Consider the following 27,409-nt stretch of genomic DNA (forward strand, 5'->3'; position numbering starts at 1 on the left):
TACAGCCACACAGAAAACCATCTATAGTGTTGCAAGGTTAGCTAACGTTAGTGTTAGCATTTCCAGCGGCAAAACCCTGGACTGCTGCGGCGGTTGAGGGCTGACTCTCTTCATCCAGATCCGTAGGTGTTTGTGGGCCTGAGATCACTTCCAAACATTCATTCATTTCTGACTGAACCCGTGGAAATGTGGGCAACAAAAACCGATCCTTTTTACCGCTAGCTCTAACTTTCACTCGTTCACAGGTGGAAAATGAGGTCAAAGGTTAACATCCATTTCCTGTTTTGGTTTAAGTTTTTACTATCTATATGATCATTTACTGATTATTTTTGTTTTGTATGTTAAATATTATCACATCCACACGTTAAATTAACCCTTTGATGCGTAATGGTCACTACAGTGGACAGGTACTCAAAATGTTTATTTATTATTAGTTTTTGCTATTAAGCACAGCTGTTGAAGACTTTATTGCTTTTGAGCCCCTCCATTTGGACTTCAGCAAGTCAAGCCGACATATTTCATGTTCAGAATGCACGCTGCACCGAGGTGGACATGTAATAAATTATTTGTAAATTATAACATTTTACAAAAAATGTTTGTTGAAATTTGTTTCATTCACACCTGAAGATGAACGAAAAAAAAATGTTACAAAATTCATGGTTGAAGGTTTCATAATTCATGCATCAAAGGGTTAAAATTAAATTGTAAAAAAAAAAAAAGAAAATCTAATATTTACTTGGGGGTGCTATGGGGGTGCAATGACTAATCCAGGGGTAGCTATAGCGCCCCCTAGTGCCACGGGGCAGGGGGCGTGCTTAGCAAAAAAAAAACAAGACGTATCATTTACATTTTATCACGGTACATGATGAGATAATCACTTTTATGGATTTCTGAAAAATCATACATAATTTCTGAAAACTCCGGAAAGCAGCTTTAACATGGCGACGGAAGCGGAGTTCGCTGCGGCTCTTTCCTCTGTTCTAAATGACATGAACGTATTTAAAACCACAACAAGTAGAAGCGCTAAAAGCCTTTCTTCTAAAGAAAGATGTTTGTGCCGTCGCCAGATGCCATTTTTGACTACAGCTGAAAACAAAAATTACAGCGTAGCGAGGTACAGTGGTCATTTCTGCCTTTTTCTGATTGGTTATATGAGCTGGCTATTCCCGCTCAGGGGCGCTGCAAAGGGGGGAAAGGTTAGGACGAGTCTAAGGGCCCAAGGCTGTCAGGGGGCCCAAAAAAGTTTCAAACTTTAATAAAAAAATAATAATTTTGAAAACCATAAGTACATTACCTTGCAGCATTTTTTCTAATTGAAGACATTAAACAAACAATCTTTTTGTCTCAATCAAATGTAAATGAATTCAGAGGTCTCTACTTTATTTTGACAAGTTCATTTGAACATTGAAACAAGCAAGAATGCTTGTAGACATACACAATCAAGCAAAACTGAAACACCAATATAAAGTATATATATATATTTTTTAATTCAATTTTTTTCTCCCTTCGCATCTGGGAAGGTGGAGCCACAGCGCCCCTTATAGAGGAGCCGCCAGGGGGCCCAACTTGATATTTTTTCATGGGGCCCAACATCTCTAGCTGCCCCCCTGGTCCCGCTCCTCATGTGCCTCTGCCTGTGAGCAACCAGACTAGTTATCTGTGTAGAACAGAGGCTGGCCAGGCTGTGGGGGAGGGTCTGAGCGTCTGAGGACCGCTCATGGTCCCAGAGCCACAGTTTGCAGACCGCTGGTCTACATTAGGAGAGGGAGGTCTCTGGTTGGGGGAAGGGGGGAGGTCTGCCCAGCTGCCCCCACCCCTCCGACCCTGTTCAGTCTCTAAACTTCTCCACTGCCGCGGATCGCTCCTCTGAAGCCTCGCCAGACGCACGGAGACATGGGAGTTGCGGGCACGAACGCGCCGGTTATTGAACAAGGCTTCTGACAGGTAAAAGAGCCGGTTTCTGTCCTGTGATTTCAGATCCTTCCAGGGAGTCGATACCAAACAAGACTTCCTGTGTGCGTGGATGGGAGTCAGTAGTGGGACCGGGAATGGGGGGAGAGGCTTTCCGCACACCCCTCCACCAGCAGCACCGGGAGAAAGGGGAGCTGTTGTTTTTAGGAGTGAAGGCAGGGTAAGAGCCTCACAGGGACCCGGGCTCGGGCAGGGGGACGTGTACAACCTCCGTTTCAGAGAGCCCCTCAGATGGAGACACCTACAGAACCTGCAGTCCTACGTATGAGCTGTGACGTCACCACATGCCAGCAGCCAGACCTGGTTACCACATCCCAACTGACTAACCTTTGAAAAGTTGTACCATATCTGGATTTACTTGGATACTTTTAGACTGAAAACGTTCATTTCCTGATCATTGTGGTGAAAAGGAGAAACTCCTTGGTGCTGACTGAGGAGAGGCCATCAGTGATCAGCCGGTGCTCCCAGACAGCTTTCATCAGACAAAGTCCAGCATGAGACGGATCTGCTGGACTGTTTCTGTGGAGAACCTGAACTCTGAGCATCTGACCTGCTTAAGATGAACAGCTGCTGTTGGGAGAAACAGGGACTAGTTCTGAGCAGACATGTGAGCTGATGGCTTCTATAACCTGCTAATAATGTTTAGCCCGTTAGCTTGTCTGGTCATTCAAACAGCTTACCTGCTACAGGTAAACATTAAACCAGACACACCTGGAACAACTGGAAGCATCTCTGTAAACACAGCTTTAGACGTAGGTTGTGAAAGTCAGAAAAGACAGCAGCCCTCGGTTCTCCTACAGCCCTCGGGTCTCCTCATAGACACGACGTTGAATTCTAAACAGAATATCCAACTGTACCGGCTCCTTGTGCTTTAAGACTAACGTACACATCTCCGTCAGCTCCCCGAGGGACAGACGCACACACACTGACAGACATTTTGCCCTCAAACTTCTCCGTCAGCTGCACAACAATTCCCCGCCAGGACAGCAGAGGGCGTAGCGCTGTTCTGAGCTATCCTGCCACCATTACAGTCACGTATCCGGTCCACAATAGTGTACTTACATTGTTTTAATTTATTTCAGAGACTTTTTAACACAGACAAAGTTGTCCCTCATTCTCCCCCACCTCTTCATGCGATTGGCACCTCTAAACCCACGTTTCTAGTCTTTTTCGTCCACGAATAAAACGCTTGCTGCATATTTTTGTACCCCTTCAGTCACGGGTGAATGAACGGTCATATCTTCAGAGTTTTTACGTGAAGCGTTCTTCTAGGGCTGCCACAAACGACTATTTTATTAAGTGGCCTGTATCTGATATAGCGCCCTCTAGAGTCCTGGAACCCCCCAAGGCGCTTTACAACACAATCAGTCATTCACCCATTCACACACACATTCACACACTGGTGGGGATGAGCTACGATGTAGCCACAGCTGCCCTGGGGCGCACAGACAGAGGCGAGGCTGCCGAGCACTGGCGCCACCGGTCCCTCCGACCACCACCAGCAGGCAACAGGGGTTAAGTGTCTTGCCCAAGGACACAACGTCAGTGACAGACTGAGCGGGGCTCGAACCTGCAACCTTCCGATTACGGGGTGTGCCACCGTCGCCCCAGGTTAACCAATCGCCAGTTTTGGTGATTAGTCGACGAATCGTGTCATTCATAATGGTTTAGCTTATTGCACCAGGATGCACTAATATACTGTAGTGTGAGTTTCAGTGGGAGCACGGGCAGAATACCTTGCCCTCCAGGCAGAACCCGGAAACAGCACCAGTAGGCAGCAACTTATCCAAAAGAGCATTTATTCACACCGGCAATAAGCAATCATGATCCACAATAAAACACTAGTCCTTCATGCTAAAAGCCAGCTGATCAGCATAAATCTAAACAAGCAGCGGTACTTAAGTCCCATTCCCACCTGTACCGGGTCGGCCCGGGCCGGGTAGCGTAGGTTGTTTACATATCTGGGTGGCCTGGTATTTTTCCGAGCCAACCAAGGCTCATTCTCAGCCCTCTTCTCGAGGGGGTCTGCTTCAGGCCCACCAGGGCCAACACACCCACTGCTGACAGCAAATTCACACCTTCCATTAGAGCAAGCCTCTGATTGGTGGGTAGAATCAGCCCACATGGGCTTAAGGCATGCTCAATTCATTATCATGCTGATTACCCAGAAGCTGAAAGTGTCTCTGACTGCATTCCTTGCATACCTAAGCAAGGATGTGTGGAATCAACCGGGCCAGGCCGGGGCCAACTGGGGCTACCCGGCCTGGGCCGACCCGGTACAGGTGGGAATGGGGCTTTAGCTGTCCCAGTTGATGCGACCCCCTCCCCGGGTTCTGAGCTTCCAACACCGTCCAACGCCCCGGGGCTCAGCTTGCGAGGACGGCGGGTAAATCCACAACTTAGGTCCGGCTGCCAGAGTCTGCGGCGGCAGATGTCGGCGTGGTCTCGGCACCCAACTACTCCCAGCCCTCGCTACCTAAAGAAGGCGTCACGCCTTCCCTCCTATCGCTGGAACACAGCCACCTGCTCAACTATCTTCGTCGCCGGCAGTCCTAAACGACTGCGAACGATCCCTCCCCCCAGGATCTGGTGCCACAATGACAGATCGACCACACACACCACCTTGGTAGATCTGCCACCCTTTTGTTCTCTCCGGCCTCATTACCCGTAACAAGGACCGGCCGGCGTCCAATCACACCGCCCTCAGAATCCGGCAACTCCCGTCTTCTGTCTTTCACAATACCATCATTAGCTTCTAGTCTGAAGTGTGATCAGCTCTGCGCCATCTAATAATAAAGACAAGATCAAACAGCTTTAATTAACTTGTAACCTGTTAACACAAATGCTACAGTCATATGGAGGCAGGCACCTAAAACCAAAAATAAATTGTGCGTAAAAATGACGTGTTCACAAGAGGCATGGTGGCAAAGTTGAAGAGCTTCATCTTCCAATTTTCCCTCAGGAAATAGCAACAAGGTACGCCTCTTTAGCACGGATGCGGGTGCGCATGTGCGTTGAGCAGAGAGGCAGGAAGCAAGCGCCGAGCACGCCGCAGCAGGCCAGATTTAAAAAATGCTCATTTAATAAACGACGTGTCGACCATTAAATGAATCGTCGACTGTTCATGACACGTCGACCAATCGTGGCAGCCCTATCAGTTCCTTGTCTGCTGCTAAACATCATCTTACTTTGTGATAGGGCAAAGGCGGTGCTGTTGACAGATTTGCAGGAAGCGGCGTCCAGACCAATCACAAGCTTGCGCTTTCGATGGATAGTTTGTTGGAGCGACGGTGGCACAGGAGTTAAGTGCTCGCCCCGTAATCGGAAGGTTGCAGGTTCGAGCCCCGCTCAGTCTGTCGCTGTCGTTGTGTCCTTGGGCAAGACACTTAACCCACGTTGCCTGCTGGTGGTGGTCGTGGGACCGGTGGCGCCTGTGCTCGGCAGCCTCGCCTCTGTCAGTGCGCCCCAGGGCAGCTGTGGCTACATCGTAGCTTATCCCCACCAGTGTGTGAATGAGTGAATGACTGATTGTGTTGTAAAGCGCCTTGGGGGGTTCCAGGACTCTAGAAGGAGCTATATCAAATACAGGCCATTTACCATTTACCATTTAAAAATCGGGGCGTGTCTTTGTCACCCTCTGCGAGCCCGTCGGAGAGCCCTTGCTCCGGCGCACAGTTGCGCTGCGTCGGACACAAGCACCTGGTACCTGCGTACGAGAGGCCGCCGAGTGTTTCATCAATAAGGATTCAGAACATTTGTACGAACATTCTAAATTTGGTAGCCTAGTGAACTAGACCAAATTCTTGCTTTGCAAAGTTTGGTCTAGGCATGCTCCATTGGAACCTCAGCAGCTCCTACCAGAACTCTGGCTAGCCAATCACAGCTCTCTAGAGGGGTTTCAAACACATAAAGAGCTGTGATTGGTCCATAATGGTGAGCCAATCATAGTGCTCTATCTGCTTAGTGAACAAATCACAGAGCTTTATCCGCTTTGTGGGCCAATCAGGGCACTCTATATGCCTGGTGGGTGGGATGATGCAACAGAGTGAAACAAGAGTATGTCACATTCATTGTCCAGTGGAATGCGGAGATCATTTGAAAGACAACGGTAGAACCCGCCCCACAACCGAGAGCCGTCAATGGAGCGTGGCCAGACTAAATAATACATTTATTTAGTCTGGCTTGCCAGGCTATAAATTTGGTTCATAGGAACAAATTTAGGAGTCGGGAGCAGGAATCGAACCCTCATCGGTGTGTCGTCCATTACCTGACCCATCTGGACTCAGCCTATTGTTTACTCCGTTGTTTGTGTGTGTGTGTGTGTGTGTGTGGGGGGGGGGGGGGTGAGTGTACGTTCCTTGGAAATTGGTTGCGGGAGGGGGGCTGGGATGGGAATATGGGATCTATGGGGCCATTTTAACCTGTGAAGCACTTTGAGTTGCATTTTTTTTGTATGAAAGTGTTGTATAAATAAAGTTGAGTTGATTTGATCAGAACACCAACCCTCCTCCCTAGCTGGGTTGTCATGGATCACTCTGGCCCACACGAATCGGTCCAGAGTTCTTCTGATGCTTTCATCCTGGCTGCAGGTCTTCTGCCTCAGAGGAATGTCACCCCTCACAGGGTCAAAAGTCACATTAGCTGCAGCAGGAATGCCAGGACGCCCCAGCTGGAGCCCTGGTCCAGCATTAAAGCCAGAGGAAAACGGGACGTTACAACCATCTCTGGGATTATCCCCCAAACGCTTTTCCACCAGACTGAAGTTCCTAATCAGTGCTGTTGGACTGCTGATGTCCTCTAGGCTGGCTTGCCTGGCTGCACTTCTCTGACTGGCGGTGTTTAGTTGTCGTCTAACGCGTGGAGTCTGGGAGAAGTCTTAGCAACATGCAGCCTTTGTTCCAGGATCAGTATGGAAAGCTTGCATCGTCAGACCTGCAGCTGCATCTAATTATTCAAGGAATGTAGTTTTAGTAAGAAAACTCTGCCTGGCTTTCTCTAATCCTCTTTTCTCCCTCACAGCTGAGCTCCGTCTGCAATGCCACAGTCCCGTTTCTGATGAGAGGATGAGAACCCACACTCGTGGGGCCCCCACGGTGTTCTTCATAAGTCTTCTGTGGCTCCTACTTACTCCAGCACCTACATCAGAACTGGACCCAAGTGGAGGAATTCCCTTCATGGGAGGCAACTATGAGGGTCACCCCATGCTGTACTTCAGCCGTGGGGAAGTGGAGGAGCTGCAGTTTGCTGCCATGGGAACACACCGGGACCTGGCCCAGAGGATCCGGGAGGCTGGGGAGACCATGCTGGAGCACCCGGAGGAGTACCTGCCTCCCTGGAGCCCTGCGGAGTTCAGCGCTCGCTGGAATGAGATTTATGGAAACAATCTGGGTGTGCTGTCCATGTTCTGCCTGCTGTACCCTCACAGGGCCGGGGCCCTGGACCTGGCCAGGGACTACATGGAGAGGATGGCAGCTCAGCCTAGTTGGTAGATTTTTTTTTTGTCTTTTACTCTTTCAGATGTGAGTGATGTTGAGATGTCCTTCCATTTCTCTGCGTGGTAGACGAGATCTGTTGTCCTCTCTGCACCAGCAGGGACTCGTCCTCTGCCCGTGGGCAGAACCTGGGTGAAAACCGGGTCAGATAAGTCTGTAGTCCAGAAAATATGTTCAGCAGCTGTTTGCTGAGCATGCCCTCCCCCACTCCCCCAGGGAGAGGAAATGAAAAGTTCAGATGTGAGTTGCATACTTCGGGCCTGAGCTGAGACGGTGACTGGGTCCAGGTGAAAGACAGGCTGACTCTAAATTCCACTTCCTGGTTTCTGTAAACGTGAAGCTAAAACGGTTCTTTCCTGCTAGCACAGGCCCACAGAGCAGCTCCGGACTGAACCGAGAGGACTTTCAGCCATCGTCAAACCCCGTGCTCAAATACGTTCAGTGTGTGTTTCCATCATGTCGCTGAGCAGAGTCCCGCGAGGACAGTCCTCTGTGGGACACGGTGGGCTTGAATTTCTATTAACTTCACATCTATACTCCAGCCTCTCTGCCTTTCCACCAGGAGCCTAAATAACTGGACTACGTAATGTCCGCCTTTTAAAATCCTTAACGTAATGCTTTATTTAACTGGACGTTCATGTGGAAGCATGAGATGACTAACAGGCTTGAGTCTGAGTGACGTATGCTGACGGGAACCATTACGCCCACGACGAAACACGAATGTCTCGTAGGAGTCCATCACAGTCAGGATTTACACACATTGTTTTAAAACTAAATTATTATTAAAACCTTACGGGTCGACACCAAGCCCGCGTAATTCTGGAGTAAAAATGAAGCCAATAAGGAAGTGGCAACAACTGCAGTTCCACCCTCATCCACTAGGGGCTGGCAGCAGAAGCGAGCAAATCCTCATTGACTCCCATGTTAAAAATACCAATTTCACAGCAGAAATAAACATGTTTACAGCCTGGTACCAGAACATGTTTTTGGTTTAAATGATCTAGTTTACACTCATGACAACTCTGAGGGGGGTGAATTTTTTGTCACTCTTCTGTTTAAGTGTATTAAAAGCTTAAATTTAGAATACTGAACATTTCCAATCCAATTTTATTTATAAAGCGCATTCACAAGGCATTACAACCAAACAAGGCGCTGTACACTAAAAATGTTAGTTAATTAAACCGGCGTTATACAAACATGTCGAACACAGATAAAAGATAAAAAGGAAATACAACAAAATTCCCAAAAATAACAGCTAAAAATCAATAAGACACAGGGAGAATAAAAATTTGAAAAACATTTTAAAAAAGAACCTCAATAGTACGGAAGTTGATAGTTGTGGAGTCCATTTTTAAACAGTGCAGATGTGAGTGAGGTTCATAATTATGTGGTATAAGCTAGGTTGAAGTAGTGAGTTTTCAGGCGTGATTTAAAAATGCTAGCTGTTGGTGCTAGCCTCACTAGCAGTGAGGCAAGGCATTTGAATGAAAAGCTATATTTCTTAAAATACAATACCTCCATGGGGTGTTCAGAGGTGTGAAGAATGAATGTACACTTTCTCCTTTAAAGGGACTTTATGGAGTTTTGAATTTTTATGCTCGCGATCGCCCCCTCAGGCCAAAAGCGTAACTGCAGCTTCAATAGTAGGCTCGTGCACGAGGCGCGCATGCTGTACGTGCACACTCCTTAACGAAAATAACAGCTGAGACAGTCCCTTGTGTGTGTGTGTGGCCCGGAGGGCAGAGGACATGCAGCTAATTAACTAAATAATTTGGTTCTGTAGCTTTCTCTTCAGCACAGCCGACAAAGGTTTAAGATGGGTCAGTCCTCCTGCATGCTCAGATCATTCCCTTCCCTTGCTTGAAAAATTGTTCCAAAATGAAAGTTGAACCCACATCTTTTTTATCTGTGAATTCAATGCCGTTCGGCGAGTCTCAAATAAAAATGTGGGCGTCTTACTGTAAAAAAAAATATACCATTAATGTAAAAAAGAAACTTTAAATAAAATATGTTCACATCCAGAATCAAACCTGGGAGGGAGTCCGACGTTTTACTAGGTGAGCTAAAGCGCTAGTATCTGTAACATTTACATCCTTGATGACAGCTGAAACAACGTTCAAAGAACGGTTCTGAGTGAAAACGGCTATTTTGTTGCTAATTAGCAGGAAATATCTAGAAGAAAGTTCTACAGAAAGTAGCTAAGGGTCCTCAGAAATGTAGCTAGCTTTGTCACTAGGCGTTAGGAACAGCGACAAAGTGGCACTGCCTCTCTCTCTGCTGCTAAAGCTACGGATAGCAAATGCTACGGGCGATGCCTGAGCGTGAACGCGCATGAAGCAGCCTGCTCGACCCGAGCATCTCTCTTTTTCTGTGATTTTACAGAAAAACAGGCAATCACAGTAAAAATGCCAGGGCTCGTTCTACAGGACCAGGGCATTGCAGGAGAATGTATGAAGAAGACATTTATTATTTCTATACATGTTTTGGCTGTCACACTTCCATAATGTCCTTTTAAAGAGGCTTTCATTTAGCATTGTGGCTGGAACTCCAGAATAGAGTGTGTGTTCTGGCTTGGAAAGCAGGCAGGTGACCTTTAGCACACTGATGAGGCTGGCTGGGCAGTGCAATGACCTTTGCTTGCTTATGCTACAATGGTGATGGTGACTATGACGGTGATGGTGATGATCATCATGATGAAGGTGATGATGATCATCATGATGGTGATAGAGAATGGCGTTGTTCCTGATTTCTCACTTTGATTTTGTTTTGCATTCTTGTGTTGCAGGCTGGTCAAAGACGCACCCTGGGATGAAGTTCCTTTGGCACATTCCTTGGTTGGGTTTGCCACAGCCTATGACTTCCTGTATGAATACTTGAATCCAAACCAGCAGGAGCGTTTTCTGCAGGTGATAGGGAACGCATCACGTTTGATGTATGAGAAGTCCTATGTTCGTGGCTGGGGCTTCCAGTACTTACACAACCATCAGCCCACCAACTGTGTTGCTCTGCTCACAGGAAGTCTGCTGTACATGACCCAAGGTGGGTGTCTGCAGATCCGTGTTCTAACTGTAGCTTTGTCTCTGCTGGCTGAATCCAGACCAGGAAAACAGTCACACTATAACATATCTGATAGCTAAAATTTAAAATATTTTTAGTGAAAAGACAGAAAATGTATTAAGATTTCATGTCAAAATGAGCACTTTTTTCCTTCAGAAGTTTTGACATTACTTTGAGGCTGTATCACCCACCCCCACCTACTAGAACTCTACAGGTGTAAGTCTAACCCCGGCTTTCCACCGGAGCCGTCAGCAGCACGTTACTGTAGCGCGAGTCGGCCGCGTCTCAGGAGCAGCATGTCGCGGCCTTTACGCGCCGGTTCTATTTTCTACGCGCGACGCCTCTGAAACGGGTCAAGTTCGACATTTTTGGAGAAGGAAAAACAGGAAATCGGATGCGGAAATGGAGAGAAGCTCCCGAGATTTTCAGAATAAAGAACGTACTGCCTTCCGGTTGCTTTACTTTAAAAAAAAGTTACTAACTGTGCGTCCCCGTGAGAAGTTATCGCCTAGCTAGCGGTCTCCTTTGTTTTTCAGGTCCGTATTGGCGATTATAAAACGGACAGAACATAAAACACAAACATTTTGGAGCCATGTTGTAGTTTTCTCCTGCTTGTTGTTGTGTTTACTGACGAAGTCACTCGTGTGACTTCGTGCTCGGTCGGTGACAGCTGCTCCCCTGCTGCTTCGCCTCTCGTGGGAAGGGCCAAGCAGCAGCTTACGCCAGCAAGACGTGCTGCTGCAGTAACGTGCTGCTGACGGCTCCCGTGGAAACCCGGGGTAAGGCTTGGTTTATGCTTGACGCATTCACTTTCCGCTTGGTGATGCGGCTCGCGGCTGGAACGCGCTTCACAACTCGCAGCGTTTATGGTTCATGCGGCTCGTCTCTGCGGTGAGCCAATATTCTCCCAAACTGTAGGGGGCAGCATGGAGCTCTATGACATGCATCCAACACTACACCATAGTAGAAGTAGAAATTACTGTTGTTTACAACATGGCATTCTAGCATTTTTAACAGCGTCCTCGTCTTTTCCGACAGTGCGAGCTATTTCTCTCCAAGAATTATTAACAACATGTTGATCACGGTGATCTCTGAGAGCTGAATCATACAAATGTCTGTATTTACCAACCTCTGCCATAACCAGTTCTCGCCACTCCACCATGTTTTTCCGTGTTCGACTGTCCGCGTGGTTAGAAAATTTCCGAGGTGCGCGGTGTGGAAATTTTGGTCCGTGCGGAGGCGCGGTGGAGGGGCGTGGTTGTTAAAATGATGCAATTTTGCCACGCGGAGCCGTGCGAACCTCGCGGACACGTCAAGCATAAACCAACCTTTAAATCTCACCTCAGATTACTTTAGGATGTTTTTCAATGATCTTACTTTTAAAATGAATCTTTATATTCTTTTTCCTGAATCTACCAGGTAATTATAAAATGTGCAGCTTTCACACATTTCCTGCTGCAGCTCAGTTATTTGCGTTATTTTTGCACGTTAAAACTTTCCTACTCTATCACGAAACCTGTCGAGAGCTGTGAAATATTGGCGTTGCTGTTTAACTCTTTATTAGACTGTGCAACAAACATACATGTACCTGGAGCCCACCTAATGGAGGCAGTTTAAACCAAATGTTAGTAAACTGGTGTTGGAGGACATCTGATGATGGAGAAGAGCCAACTAAAGGTCAGAGTGGACAAACAGGTCACATAACTGGAGGGTCACGAAAATCGTTTATGTTGGTGACAGATTACTAGATTTGATCAGATTTTATGATCTTCCTCGCCAGTGCCAGTAGCAGTCTCTTTACAACCTCTGAGGAGGCAGGCCCCTCAGCGTGAGGCATTCTAGTTGATGGTTCTATAAACCAGTTCTGCTTTGTTCTGCAGACTCTGTCATCTATTGTCTTGTTCAGCCTGAGCATGACTCCTCTGTTGTGTCAAGTCATAAAAGGGTGAACGCTGGTTTTATTCAGATAGAAATGATTATTTTTTTTTAGGGACAAAGAGATGTACTCAGTCTCCAGAGCTTATGGGTTAAGAAGAAGTACCGTTAGAGTTTAAACCTAAGCATGTAGATGTAAAAGAGTTAATTTACATCTAATTAAGGACCCGTAAGACGTAAGATTCCATAGTAAAAATGAAATCAACCTTAGGGACCGTTGGGTTATTTTAACCAGAAGATTGGAACTTTTTATTGCAGGGATTATGTAACACTTCGTATTAAGTCAGAGACAAGAGAAGATTTATTTCTAAACCATTTTAAACAAGACTAACTCTAAACTCTAAAACCCTTTTCAGACAGACATTCTGGAATATGTGTGGACAATTCAATCTGGTTTTTAACCAGAACTGTGTTTTCAGACACACCACTTTTGTACCGGAGCTTGTCCTTTCGGCTGCCTTCACACAGCAGGGAAAAGTTCCAGATGTCGGGGGGGGGGAGACATAGTTCGGCGGGCGCACACGCGTCATTTACCCAAACAAAGCCGTTCAGTCAAACATGGCAGATGAAGAGATAGAATTCCTCTCACTGATCGGACTTATGTTAAGCATAATTCTGCACACACGAAGACGCATAAGAGACCTGGATGATGAAGCTCAATGGTTAAGGAATCACTGAAGCGGTGTGAAGCGCTCCGTCGCGCGTCTAGACGGTACCGTAGGAGGCGAGCTGCCATGGTTCGCCGCATGCTACAGCAGCGAGCTATCTAGGTGCCACAGCGTCCCCCGGTCCCCTCCTCCTCCCCCTCCCCCCTGTCCAGAACTCGACCTCACCAGTCTGAAGCAGCCACCTTGTCCGTAACAAGTCCGGACCTGTTACTAGGGGCGTCGTCCGGTTAAATTACGGAAAACGTTATCCGGATGTTTGTATTCAGACACAAAGGTCTTACGGACAGAGTCCGGAACATTTCCGTTTTTCATGGCCTGTCTGAAGGGGGCTTAAGTGATGAATGGATCTTGGTGTGAATGAGACGTGAGATGGATGGTGTATGTGTGAGTGATGTCATCAGAACTCTCGTATCCGGAGAAGCAAGTCTGAGTGATGTTGTGATGTTTTGCTTTTAGCTATGATCGGAGTTTCATAAACACATGAGACGCCATATTTGTCGCTCCACACATACCCTTGAAATGAGACCTCCGTACAGATCCAGAATGCCAGGTCCTCGGACCCCCCTTTGGCACTGGAGCCGGTGAAACGGCGTCAGCAGTACGACAGACTAGTCTTTGGATTGTCTCCAGGTAAAAAGCGACAGTTGGTTGACAGCGTCAGATGGACCCGGAGGGTCAGTGAGTTCAGCTTTTATTCTGAAAGGAACCGTTGCTTGGTTGGTAAAATGCAACAGATTTTGTCCAGCTTGTTGGTTCTTTGCTTAAAAAAAGGAAGTCCGGGTGGCCGGTCCGATACTTCTCTTAGAATGCGATAAACTCCAGTGAGATCTTGAGAACTCAGAGAACTGTAGAGAACTGAACTAAGATGGCGTGGGAACTGGTTTTATTAATCTGGATGTTTTGATTTCTGGTCGAATCACAGTTGGCAGATTTATAAACACCACAGAGACTATGCCACGCTTCAGAAAGGAAGGTTCTGATTGGTTCAGTGAAAGCACTGTGTCATGCATTTACATTACGTGTAGTCAGAATTTCTAGTGCAGCTAGATTAAAGTCATAAAACCCTATTTGAATAGAAACATACAGGGAGTGCAGAATTATTAGGCAAGTTGTATTTTTGAGGAATAATTTTATTATTGAACAACAACCGTGTTCCCAATGAACCCAAAAACTCATTCATATCAAAGCTTAATGCAAGTAGTTTTTAGTTTGTTTTTAGTTGTAGCTATTTTAGGGGGATATCTGTGTGTGCAGGTGACTATTACTGTGCATAATTATTAGGTAACTTAACAAAAACAAATATATACCCATTTAAATTATTTATTTTTACCAGTGAAACCAATATAACATCTCCACATTCCCAAATATACATTTCTGACATTCAAAAACAATACAAAAACAAATCAGCGACCAGTATAGCTGTTAGGTATTTTTAATTGTTCGTCTTTGTTGTGAAATCTTTTCCTTTGTGAAATGTTGTTAGGAAAAACCCTTACTTGTTTACGTGTGTGTTTCAGCACCTCCTTTCTGCTTTAGGCATTTTGTTCTATTATTTGAGGCCAAACCAGGGGGTTTCTGCCAGACCAAGAAACTTGTAGATCTAGTATCTGAAGAATTCCTTCGTCCTGTACATTCTAAGACCAAGGGAGGGATGGGTGTGTTTGTGCCAATAAATACTCGCTGCAGTTTTCAACTGATTGTGAGAGGAAAATGGCTTCTGTGTTTGATGGTCTGATTCTCTCTCACCCTCTGCAGAGTGTCACACTTTGCAGAGTTTGTTGTCTGTTTAAAGGTTTGTTACAGTTTACTGAATTAAGAATCTAATCCCTCTGTGTGTGTGTTCTGACTTTCTTTGAGGTAATATAAGAACAATAGTAGATAAATTAAAATACCCAACAATAGCCACCTTTCTTTGCAAGGACACTCAAAAGCCTGCCATCCATGGACTCTGTCAGTGTTTTGATCTGTTCACCATCAACATTGCGTGCAGCAGCAACCACAGCCTCCCAGACACGGTTCAGAGAGGTGTACCGTTTCCCCTCCTTGTAAATCTCACATGTGATGATGGACCACAGGTTCTCAATGGGGTTCAGATCAGGTGGACGAGGAGGCCATGTCATTAGTTTTTCTTCTTTTATACCCTTTCTTGCCAGCCACGCTGTGGAGTACTTGGACGCGTGTGATGGAGCGTTGTCCTGCATGAACATCATGTTTTTCTTGAAGGATGCAGACTTCTTCCTGTACCACTGCTTGAAGAAGGTGTCTTCCAGAAACTGGCAGTAGGACTGGGAGTTGAGCTCGACTCCATCCTCAACCCGAAAAGGCCCCACAAGCTCATCTTTGATGATACCAGCCCAAACCAGTACTCCACCTCCACCTTGCTGGCGTCTGAGTTGGACTGGACCTCTCTGCCCTTTACCAGTCCAGCCACGGGCCCGTCCATCTGGCCCATCAAGACTCACTCTCATTTCATCAGTCCATAAACCCTTAGAACAATCAGTCTTGACGTTTCAGCTTGTTTTGGGGCACTCCAGTGATGTTGCAGCTCTGAAATACGGCCAAACTGGTGGCAAGTGGCATCTTGGCAGCTGCACGCTTGACTTTTCTCAGTTCATGGGCAGTTATTTAGCGCCTTGGTTTGTCCACACGCTTCTTGCGACCCTGTTGACCATTTTGAATGAAACGCTTGATTGTTCGATGATCACGCTAAGACTGCTGCATCCCTCTGCAAGATATCTCACTGTTTTTGACTTTTCTGAGCCTGTCAAGTCCTTCTTTTGACCCATTTTGCCAAAGGAAAGGAAGTGGCCTAATAATTATGCACACCTGATATAGGGTGTTGATGTCATTAGACCACACCCCTTCTCATTACAGAGATGCACATCACCTAATATGCTTAACTGGTAGTAGGCTTTCAAGCCAATACAGCTTGGAGTAAGACAACATGCATGAAGAGGACGATGTGGACAAAATACTCATTTGCCTAATAATTCTGCACTGTCTTTATTACTTATTAAAGCATATTAATCATAACATTGTTATTTCACAGATTGGTCAACATTATATTATTGACTAACACTTTGTTTGATTAGCTTGATTAAAAATAGAGTTCTTTGATTTATTAAAAGTAAAGAGTCCTTTCTTCAATCTTCTCTTGAGCTGGAAGGAAAACAGTTTTAGAAGCAGATGCATGACCTTGAGGCAGTCTCATGCAGCTTAAAACTGTGTCAGAGGCATCTGTGGAGAGAGGGCAAACAACCTTCGGAGGAATAGCTCCTCCGTCACGTTACATAGATGTGGCCGGAGATCATAAATACAGCTCAGCAAATAAGTGGTTCTGATAGGAGAACTCGTGAAGTCTGGAGATAAAACGTGATAAACTCAGACGTAACCTAACATGAACATGGTAGATCCCATCAGACCGCAACTGCACATCAGAACAGATCTGTTTCCTCCACAAAGACCAGAACCCGTTGAAAATATCCAGTGATGTTTTGAGTTTTGGCCCTGTGCTTGGTTTGTGTAAATGTCAATGTTTAGTGGTGAACACCTGGTCTGTATGGACCAGCGCCCCCAAGACTAAACCAGTCTCAGCAGAGGACAGCTCTGGGATGAGACGGCTGCCTGTGTGGTGTGGGTCTGATTCTACTTTACCTGTTCATAGAGAACCCTGGGTGACAGCTCAGGTTCTTCTCTCTGACTCAGATGGTCTGAACCAAACCCTCTGTCAGCAATCTTGGTGTGACCTTTGACCCAGCTCTCACCCTGGATTCTCATGTCAGTTCTCTGGTTCGCTCTTCCTTCTTCCATCTCAGGAACATTGCTAAGCTGGGTCCCGCTCCCCTCCTTTCCACCGGAGCCGTCAGCAGCGCGAGTCGGCCGCGTCTCAGGAGCAGCATGCCGCGGCCTTTACGCGCCGGTTCTGTTTTCTACGCGCGACGCCTCTGAAACGGGTCAAGTTCGACATTTTTGGGGAAGGAAAGACAGGAAATCGGACGCGGAAACGGAGCGAAGCTTCCAGAGATTTTCAGAATAAAGAAACGTACTGCCTTCCAGTTGCTTTACTTTAAAAAAAGTTATCACCTAGCTAGCGGTCTCCTTTGTTTTTCCATAATGGACGACGAAAGGTTGATTACTGAAGTGGAGAAGCACCCAATCCTGTTTGATCCCAGTCACAGTTTTTATGAAGACAACGTCAAGAAGGATAATGCATGGGGTGACGTGTCTGCGGTTTTGGGGCAAGATGGTGAGTTTATGCTAATTATTAACGTGATTTTTGTTGTTTTCTCCTGCCTGTTGTTGTGTTTACTGACAAAGTCACGCGTGATTTTGCTAAAGTCGTGTGACTTCGTGCTCTGTCGGTGACTGCTGCTTCGCGTCTCGTGGGAATGGCCGAGCAGCAGCTTACGCGAGCGAGGCGTGCTGCTGACGGCTCCGGTGGAAAGGAGGGGTTAGACTGCTGTAACTCTCTTTTCACGTGTCTGAGCAGATGCTGCTTTTGAATGCATTTTTTTTTTGTTCTTGTGAAGCGCCTCTTATACACGATTTTTATCTTAAAAGTATGTAAAAATCTTTCGTCTCTCTTGAACATGACTGTTCTCCTGACGGTTGTCCCTCCTAAAGGGAAAGGGACACTTATTTTCCTTCTGCTTATGACAGGAGTGGACCTGACCGACGGGCAGGAACCAGCCTGTAACAGAACATGACTTTAGTAGATGGTAAACTGGTAAATCCCAGCCTGGCTGAGAAGCTGAAGGTTTCTGATTGCTGTCCTCAGCGTGCCTCTAATCCATTCATAAATCATCCTTCTGCAGCTGAATTTTATTCTGATTAAACTGATTCTGTTCCTCAAGAGAGGAAACGTCCCTGCAGATTCATCCACCATCTTTAGATCAACGTGTATTTCTTGGTAATCTCTGCGATTTAACTTCTGTGTTCCAGGTTATCTTCAAGAGGCATACCTTTGGACCAAGCAGGTGTTGTCTATCATGGAGAAGTCAATGGTTCTTCTCCAGGATGTGACAGACGGCTCACTGTACGAGGGCGTGGCCTACGGGACCTACACCACCCGCTCTCTGTTTCAGTACATGTTCCTCGTGCAGCGGCACTTTGCCATCAGCCACTTCGGCCACCCCTGGCTGCTGAAACACTTTGCCTTCCTGTACAGAACCATCCTGCCTGGTAACCGACACACATCCTCAAGTTCTGTTAAACCCTCTTCCCCAGGTAGCTGACCAGTTGATTTGGGCATCAAACAAGGATTCCCCAAGCCCCCATAATTCGGGTCTAGATATGAAGCAAAACAGGAAATGAAATAAATTGCAGTTCCACCCTCATCCACTAGGGGCTGGTGTCAGAAGCGAGCAAATCCTCATTGACTCCCATGTTAAAAATACCAATTTCACAGCAGAAATAAACATGTTTACAGCCTGGTACCAGAACATGTTTTTGGTTTAAATGATCTAGTTTACACTCATGACAACTCTGAGGGGGTGAATGTTTTTCTCACTCTTCTGTTTAAGTGTATTAAAAGCCTAAAATTCTGTATAATTAATGAGCATCAGACCCACGTGACCACAGAGCTAGCTCCGTGGAAAGGCCTCAGTAGAGCCTCGGTCTGGCCTGGAAACTGCTCCGGGATTTTCACTCTCTCAGCTTAGATCATTAGTTGTAGCGTTTGTGCGTTCTTTTTGGATATTATTTGTGCAATTGTTGGACAAAATGACTTGCTGTGGCATTAATTGCACTAATAGAGCGTCCAAGGAGTCTCCACTTCATTTTTTTCGGTAAGTAAAATTATATTTATGTATTTTAGGTCACTGCCGAGCTGAGCTTAGATTTTAACATGTACTGTTTAACCATGAAATTTAAATGTAATAGGGTAAAACCCAGTGCATTTAACATAATGCTGCACTTTAGAAAATGGGTTGAAATATAACATGTTGGTGGAGCTGGGTTCCCACTATCGAAATGGTCCCCTCTCCCCAGCGGCAGCTCTGCGCATCTCAGATCGCAGCGGCGCTTGTCTGCTGTGCGGCTGCCGGCTTGTGGAGCTCTCGGAGACCTCTGTGTTCCACCCGGTTTTACCCAGCGGTCAGCCCGGCGTATCTCTGACTCAGAAGCTCTGGTGTTGTGCACAGTTAACTCCGGTTGTAGCTAGATTGCTACCTCCGTTAGCTTAGCTCCCACCTCCGCGTTAGCTTTGGGTTAGCTTGTAGCTAAATCGCTTCAGTTCGACGGGTGTCGTCATTTGATCCCAGCCTTACAGCCACACCCTCAGCTCCACGTCATTTCCCTTTTATGGAATTGTCTGGGCTTGACGGAACCTGTGACACGGCCAAAATGGCGGTGGTGGCCACCTCCCATTTTGGCACAAAAACTTATTATTGGAGCCTATAGACACAAATTGTCCCCGAGGAGCAGCTGGAGCTGGTCTCTCTTCAGCCCAGCTCTGAAAACACAGAAGAAGGTGGATGGCTGGGTGTAACATGAGAGTTAAACAGGAAGTGTGAGCAGGCCAGCTGACAGCCTGTCCTGGGCCTGGGACAACAGCCGGGACATGTTCCAGTCTCACGTGTCACGGAAGGAGGGAGCTGAAACTAAAACATGCCCTACGGTAGCGGGCAGCGCACAGACATCCCAACCGTTCAGTTGTTGGTTCTGTTGGTCAACACGGGGATGGTGCTAGCACTGGTTCATGGTGGAGTTGTTGCTCCAGCCTGACACGTGGGACTCTGATCACATCCTGTAGAACACTAGAACCGGCTCATCTGGCATGAATACACATCCCCTTCTCTGCCAGTCTTTAAGAATCACCTAAAAACACACCTCCTCCGCTTGGCGTTTCCAGAACATGTTTGATTTTGGCCCTCTACTATGTTGACTCCATTCCACAGTTTTCATTGGTACACTCAATCCATCCACTCAATCCAATTGTGTCTCACACATTTGTATTTTACCGGAATGTTTCATCTATCTTTTAATTTCCATTTTGTATTTTGTAATTTGAATTTCTTTTATTGTTGATTTATTCAGTATAATTACTTACAACTGTACCATGTTCAGCGCTTTGGGCTTCCTGACAGGGTTGCGGAAGGCGCTTTATAAATAAAGCTTTGATTGATTGATTGATTGATTGATTGATCACAAAACTGTGAACGGGCTGTATGTTTTGGCAGAAAGCTCTTTGAGGGGGCCTGCTGTTGACATTTTCAGAGAATCCAAAGATTGTTTGGAGATATTTTGTGTATCTCTTTGCCTCTCATGAAGTCCTCCTCTCTCTCACCTCTGACTGTCTCACTAGGATTTCAGCGCACCGTGGCCATCGCAGATTCCAACTACAACTGGTTTTACGGGCCAGAGAGCCAGCTGGTGTTCCTGGATCGGTTCGTGTTGCGTAACGGCAGTGGGAACTGGCTGGCAGAGCAGATTCATCAGAACAGGGTGACAGAAGGGCCGGGCCAGGCAGGAAAAGGCCAGCGGTGGTGCACTCTGCACACAGAATTCCTTTGGTAAGCAGCTGGCCTCAGCCCAAGGGTACCAGCACCTCTGGAATGGGCCTGTGTTCGTCCGGTGTTTGGAGTCTAACTTTTACTGCTGCAGGTTTTTCAGCTCATTTTACACAAACCACCTTCTCTCCTGACCTCGTATCTGGCACAGAAGAACTCAGTTCCTGGTTCCATTCCACCTGTATGCTAGATATTGTGGCTCCGTTAAAAACCATACAGGAGAAAACTGAACCTGGTGAAACGATGGTACTCGAGCTGTCAGGCGGGAGTGCAGAAAAGCTGAACGCAGATGGGAATCGGACAAGCTGCAGGTCTCCTTTCAGACGTTAAAGGACTGCTGGTTTCGCTCTCAGGCAGCAGTTAAAAATGCCAAAAGGAAATTCTTTTCCAATATAATTCTGTCCAACCGGCACAAGCCTCGTGTTTTATTCCTCACTGTTGAGACCACGCGGACTGCTCCACAGAGTGATGGTTTAGGGCAGGGGAGTCAAACTCAAACTCACACGGGGCCGAAATGAGACTCTGGGACGGAGTCGAGGGCCAAACTTAATATTTTTGAAAAAGTGACGGCAAATTTGCACATTTTCTTTATCAACTAAAATGCAATTTTGAACCTTTAAATTTGGAAACAAACTTATTTCTGCATTAACACTGAATGTGGAATAACCAAATTACACACGAGCAAGTCAGTTTTAAATAAAAGGCATCAGTGGTATTCATTACTTGTGGTATAATCAGCATTTTTAAATCTATTCAGGATTTATGTTTTCTTGTTTATTCATTTTTCTTATTTTTTATTCTCCTTTTTTCTCCTGTAATACGTGTCATCGCTGCTGTGACGTCTAGCTTTCCCCACTGAGGAACAATAAAGGGATTTTCTATTCTATTCATCTATCTGCAGCCTTTCCACTTCCTGTTTACTGTAGGTTAAATCTTTTCTCACGGGCCAACAACAAAATAAAAATATCATTTTATCTTAAATGAAAATGCAACATCTCACCTGTTAACTTTCATGTTTTGGAGCAGAAAAAGAGCATCAAACCAACATATTTAAAGCTCAGTTTGCTCCACTGGTTTACTGTGATGCTCACCTGTTCCAGCCAGATACCTGCATCATGGGGTTGATCTGAGCTGAGGAGGAGACTCCTGTTGTTTTGCTCATCTTCATCATAATAATGACAACATTAGATGACAACAGGTGCTCACATAGGTTTGTGCTGATGAACATGTCTGAGCAGCTTGAGCACGTTGGTGTGTGTCGGGGAGGAAACACGACAGCAGCCACAGAGTCGTGCTGGTTTGAGCGTGTCGCTGCTCGCTGGAGTTATATCAGCTCTGTCTGGACGTTAGTTGGAAAACACAGAGGGGGCGCTTCGACTCCGCACTAACGCCTCAAAGCATCATGGGAGTTGTAGTCTTTGAGGTAAAATCGGCCAGCGAGTCAGTTTTAATGTATTTTTGATATTTATCTCACGGGCCACATAAAAATGCTCGGTGGGCCACATCTGGCCCGCGGGCCTTGTGTCTGATACAGAACCTTCTTCAGAAGCTTGTGGAACATTTTTTAATTTCTTTGTGGATAAAGTGAATAATATTCGGGCCCTCAAATCACCTCTTGCTGTTGATCCTTCAGCCTCAGTGCTTTTATTACAACTCGTCTGGATTACTGTAACTCTTTGTATTTTGGTTTGAGCCAGTCCTCACTGTCTCGACTTCAGCGGGTGCAAAATGCTGCTGCTCGGCTTTTAACTGGTACAGGGAGGAGTGAACACATCACTCCTGTTTTATCTTCACTGCACTGGCTGCCTGTCCATTTTAGGGCTCATTTAAAACTTCTTCTATTTGTTTTTAAGTCTGTAAACGGTCTTGCCCCGCCCTACCTCTCTGAGCCATTGCACATTCACTCCTCCTCTCGGTCGCTCAGGTCATCTAACCAGTTGCTCTTGGATGTTCCAAGGACGCAGCGTAAGCTCAGAGGGGATAGGGGCTTCGCTGTTGCTGCTCCCGGACTATGGAACTCTGCCGGCACATCTTAGAAAGGCCTCCTCTCTGGAAACCTTTAAATCAACTTTAAAGACCCACCTTTTTAAATTGGCTTTCGATACCGTATGAAGTTTTGGATTTCTATTTGATTTTTAGTGTTTTATTTTAGTGTGCTTTAACCTTTATACTGTATTCTATTTTATTCTGTTTTATGCTTTTATGTTTTTATGTTCAGCACTTTGGTCAGTTAGGGCTGATTTTAAAGTGCTTTATAAATAAAGTTAAAAGGGAAAAGGTTCTACAGTCACCTCTGATGCTGCCCCACTTACTGAGGAAGAAGAAATTGCATTAGGGAGGATGCTAATAATTTAGTTTCTAATAGAATCAATTTATCTGTGAAGAATCCCATAAAGTCGTTGCTGCTGAAGGCAAAGGGAGTATATGGTTCAGAGCTACGATTCTGTCTAAGCTGGGCAACTGTCCTGAAAATAAATTCAGGATTATTCTTATTCTCCTCAATTAGTGATGAAAAATATGCAGTTCTAGCTTGTTGAAGCTTATTTTTCATAAAGATATGAAGCATTAGGATGATTTGTTGATTTAGCATCATGTGCTTTGTCTCAGTCAATCGAGTCTAAATTCTGTGGGTCATCCTTAAAGAATTACCTAACCCGCCCACTGTCATTTCGAGTGACACACACCCCCACCCGCCCCGTCTAGGACAGAGGATGGTTGAGCAGGGTTGGTGGTTCATCCTTTAGGGCCGTGGGGCAGGGGAGAGGTGGTGCTCACTCCTCAAAAATTCAAAAACAAATGGGGATCTATTGGACCCTAGTAGGAACACGGAAGGGTCAAACTAATAAATTGGATTTTAGGTCATCTTTTTTGGGCTTACCCTTCATTTTCCTTCATCTAACCATCTATTCTGATTGTGATGCAGGTATGATCCTGGTCTTATCCCCAAACCCCCACCAGACTTCAGAACATCTCAGCTCCACCTTTTCGAGGATTGGGGTGTGGTCACATATGGCAGTGCTTTGCCTGCAGACATCAATGGCACCTTTCTGTCCTTCAAGTCTGGGAAGCTGGGAGGACGCGCCATCTTTGATATTGTTCACAGGAACAAGTATAAAGAGTGGGTCAAGGGGTGGAGGAACTTCAATGCTGGTCACGAGCACCCTGACCAGAATTCCTTCACCTTTGCACCTAACGGTGTGCCATTCATCACTGAGGCACTATACGGACCTAAGTACACGCTGTTGAACAACGCGGTGATGTTTGGGCCAGCCCTCTCAGGAAGCTGCTTTAAGCCTTGGGCTGGACAGGTCACAGAAGCCTGTGACTCCAAGTGGCTCAAGTACAAACTGGGTCCGGCAGCTGATGCTCAAGGCAGAGTAGAAGCTGCCATGAAGAAAGATGGAATGGTCTTCATCCGTGGTGAGGCACACTCTGCTTATAATTCAGAACTGAAGGTCAAGAACTTCCAGAGGAACCTGCTCCTTCTTCACCCACAGCTCCTGCTCTTGGTGGACCACATCCATCTGGATCCAGACAGTCCATCCAGAGCCATGAGTTCTTTCTTTCACAATACGGAGCTGCCATTCCAGAGTACAGAGGTAGATGGTGTTTATGGAGCATTTATAACCCATGGGGAGGACAAATACAAGATGTTCTGGATGGACGACACAAACTCCAGTAACAAAGGGTCGGTAGGTTACTGGACCTACCCTCGAGGGTATCCTTACAATGGCTCAAACTACGTGAATGTCACAATGCCTCTGCGGTACCCCCACACCAGGGTGGCCTATATTTTCTTTGGACCAGACTTGGATGTACAGAGCTTCAGTTTACGTGGAGATGATCAGAGAGTAGGTATATACCTTTCCACCAAAGAGCACACCTACACAATCTACCTGCTGACTGAAGAGGTCACCAGCAGGCCTCTGTTTGCCATGGTGCTGCTAGATCAAAAGAAGGTGGTGTTTGAGAGGACGGCAAATGTAGAAAACAGTTCACCTGAAGAAGTAGAAGAATACGTCAATGTGGTGGAGGACAACCTCCAACATGTCAAGCCCGTCTTCCAGCAGATGGAGAGGCACATCCTGGGACGGGTCCTCAACACTGCCAGCTTCCGTAAAACTGCGGAGCGTCTCCTCCAGTTCACTGACAAAAAGAAAACTGAGGAGGTCATCGAGAAGATGTTTGCCATGTCCAAGAGACAGAGCAAGAGTAAAGGGGGGAGGAGAGTGAACTTGGGGGAAAAGTTCTCTGAGAGTCTTCCAGACATTTTTGCACAGATTGAGTTGAATGAAAAGAAAGAGAGACAAAGGACTTTGAGGAGGACATATGAGGACAGTCCAGAGGAAGGAAATGCAGATTCATGGGCTTTCATCGATTACGCTGACGGCCGCAGAAACAGAAAGGGTGGAATCGTCAAGGGTCGCAAGTTTAAGGAGATTCACGTGTCCACGGTAAGGAGCGACGGTGTCTCCAGTACGCCCTCCTACATCAGGATGTTCCTCCTCCTGAACACCGCAACTTTCTTCCTCCTGCTGGCCGTGCTGCTCACACGATTCCAGAGGGGTCGGAGTCTGCACACACAGAGATGTTTCTACAGCATCCTGCTGATCGACTGCTTCATCCTGCTGTTCCTCTACTCCTCCTGCTCCCACACTCAGTGTTAGCAGCAGAACTTCACTGGTCCGGGACTGACAGTAGAGCATTAAGGCCACTGTTCCAAAAGCTGTTCAGCATTTTTTACAAGAAAACTGATGCAGAGCTGTGTTACGAGAGTAAATTTGATGTTTTTAGTTAGAATGTGAACAAAGCGAGAAAAACCTCCTGAAAACTTCACAAAAGGAGACAAAATTTGACAGCAGCTAAAGTCAATTATGTGAGCTGATTTTTTACAGTGTTTTCTTGTCATTTTAAACTGAAATAATCTTAATTTCTTCCTTTATTTTGTAATTATGCAAACAATATTGACAATATGAAACATTCTTTCTAACACAGGGTAACATGGTAAGTGGACTAGTTGACTCCTGACTTTAGACTATCCCATGATGCTAGAATAAACATACATTTTTGTCATAAAGTGTTTATTATTTCACCTCAGCGTTCCACCCTGTAAATGGTAAATGGTCTGTATTTGATATAGCTCCTTCTAGAGTCCTGGAACCCCTCAAAGCGCTTTACAACACAATCAGTCATTCACCCATTCACACACACATTCACACACTGGTGGTGATGAGCTACGATGTAGCCACAGCTGCTCTGGGGCGCACTGACAGAGGCGAGGCTGCCGAGCACTGGCGCCACCGGTCCCTCTGACCACCACCAGCAGGCAACGTTGATTAAGTGTCTTCATCATCATCATCATCACCTCTATTTATAAAAGCACCTTACAGACATGTATTATGTCACCAAGGTGCTGAACAAGACTAAACTAAAAAAGATAAAAACAAAGAAAATATAGGAAACCAAATAAAAAATACAAAACAACATCAGTTAACACAGATTTAAGAGCCAGATTATAATGATGGGTCTTCAGCGCCTTCTTAAAAACTTCTAATAACGTGGAGAGTCACACAGATAATGGAAGATCATTCCATAATTTCTGGCCTGCTATCGAAAATGCCGTCTCCTCTTGTTTTGGGCCTAGTTGCGGGGACTAGAAGCAAATCAATCAATCAAAGATACTTTATTAATCCCAGAGGGAAATTAGAGTTTCAGTACACACAATTCAGAGATCAGACATACATGGGCAAGACACATGACAAGAATTGGTGACTGTGGTCATCAGCAACCCTGAGTCATGCTACCTTAATAGAGATAAGAGGGTTACATGAGGATTGGTTCAGGTGGAGGGAAAAAAGGCACTTCAGAGTTACCCTCCACCAGGAGGGTAGCTTTGCTCTGCAAAAAAACACCTCAGACAGATATGCAACAGACTTCAGACATCACAACACAAGTGTCCACTAGGAGAGGCATAGTGACACATTTAAATGTTCACATGTTAAAAATATACACTGCTCACAAAAATTAAAGGAACACTTTAAAGAAACACATTAGATGCATCACATCTCAATTTGAAGTTGGATATCTATACAAATAACGACAGGGCAATGTCTTAGGAACAAAAAGATGCCAAGTCTTTTTATGGAAATAAAAGTTATCAGCCTACAGAGGGCTCAGTTGTGTAGACATCCTAAAATCGGAGTGAAATGAAGACGTGGCAGGCTAGTCCATTATTTCAAAAACTTAATTTCTGCAACTCAAATTGCTTTTCAGTGTCTTGTGAGGCCCCCGCGAGCTTATGTGCATGGTTGACAATGTCGGGGCATGCTGCTAATGAGACAACGGATGGTGCCTTGTGGCATTTCCTCCCAGATCTGTGTGAGGGCATCCCTGAGCTCTTGTACAGTCTGAGGAGCAACTGGCGCCCCCTAATGGACCGACACATAATGTCCCACAGATGTTCTATTGGGTTTAAGTCAGGGGATCGTGAAGGCCATTCAATTGTTTCAATTCCTTCATCCTGCAGGTCCTGCCTGCATACTCTTGCCACATGAGGCCGGGCGTTGTCGTGCATCAGGAGAAAACCAGAACCTGCTGCATCAGCGTAGGGTCTGACAAAGGGTTCAAGGATTTCATCTCCATACCTTATGGCAGTCAGAGCACCATTTCCTAGGCAGTAGAGGTCTGTGCGTCCCTCCATGGATACGCCTCCCCAGACCATCACTGACCCGCCACCAAACCTGTCACGTTGAACGACGTTGCAGGCAGCATAACGTTC

The 27,409-nt window shown here is 46.0% G+C and overlaps 1 protein-coding gene across 2 annotated transcripts; it reads left to right on the forward strand.

The window, feature by feature from the left end:
* Positions 1–1,765: 1,765 nt before the first annotated feature.
* Positions 1,766–25,708, forward strand: dse (dermatan sulfate epimerase). 2 transcript variants are annotated; one of them, XM_070549755.1, is made up of 7 exons: positions 1,766–1,944; positions 6,991–7,456; positions 10,249–10,502; positions 18,065–18,304; positions 20,427–20,634; positions 23,555–24,051; positions 24,129–24,484. In XM_070549755.1, the coding sequence occupies exons 2-7, from the start codon at positions 7,035–7,037 to the stop codon at positions 24,311–24,313; spliced, it is 1,806 nt and encodes a 601-aa protein (XP_070405856.1). In that variant the 5' UTR covers positions 1,766–1,944; positions 6,991–7,034; the 3' UTR covers positions 24,314–24,484. The 2 variants fall into 2 exon arrangements, with proteins under 2 accessions (XP_070405856.1, XP_015831696.1); XM_015976210.3 differs by having other exon boundaries at positions 1,771–1,944; positions 23,555–25,708.
* The last annotated feature ends 1,701 nt before the right edge of the window (positions 25,709–27,409 follow it).

The sequence above is a fragment of the Nothobranchius furzeri genome, chromosome 3, assembly GCF_043380555.1.
Source record: "Nothobranchius furzeri strain GRZ-AD chromosome 3, NfurGRZ-RIMD1, whole genome shotgun sequence".
Taxonomy (NCBI): domain Eukaryota; kingdom Metazoa; phylum Chordata; class Actinopteri; order Cyprinodontiformes; family Nothobranchiidae; genus Nothobranchius; species Nothobranchius furzeri.

Coding starts and splice junctions, on each gene's coding strand:
- dse (XM_015976210.3), top strand. CDS start 7,035: ATGAGAACCCACACTCGTGGGGCCCCCACGGTGTTCTTCATAAGTCTT. Junction 10,503..18,064: donor TCTGCTGTACATGACCCAAG/GTGGGTGTCTGC, acceptor TCTGTGTTCCAG/GTTATCTTCAAGAGGCATAC. Junction 18,305..20,426: donor GTACAGAACCATCCTGCCTG/GTAACCGACACA, acceptor CTGTCTCACTAG/GATTTCAGCGCACCGTGGCC.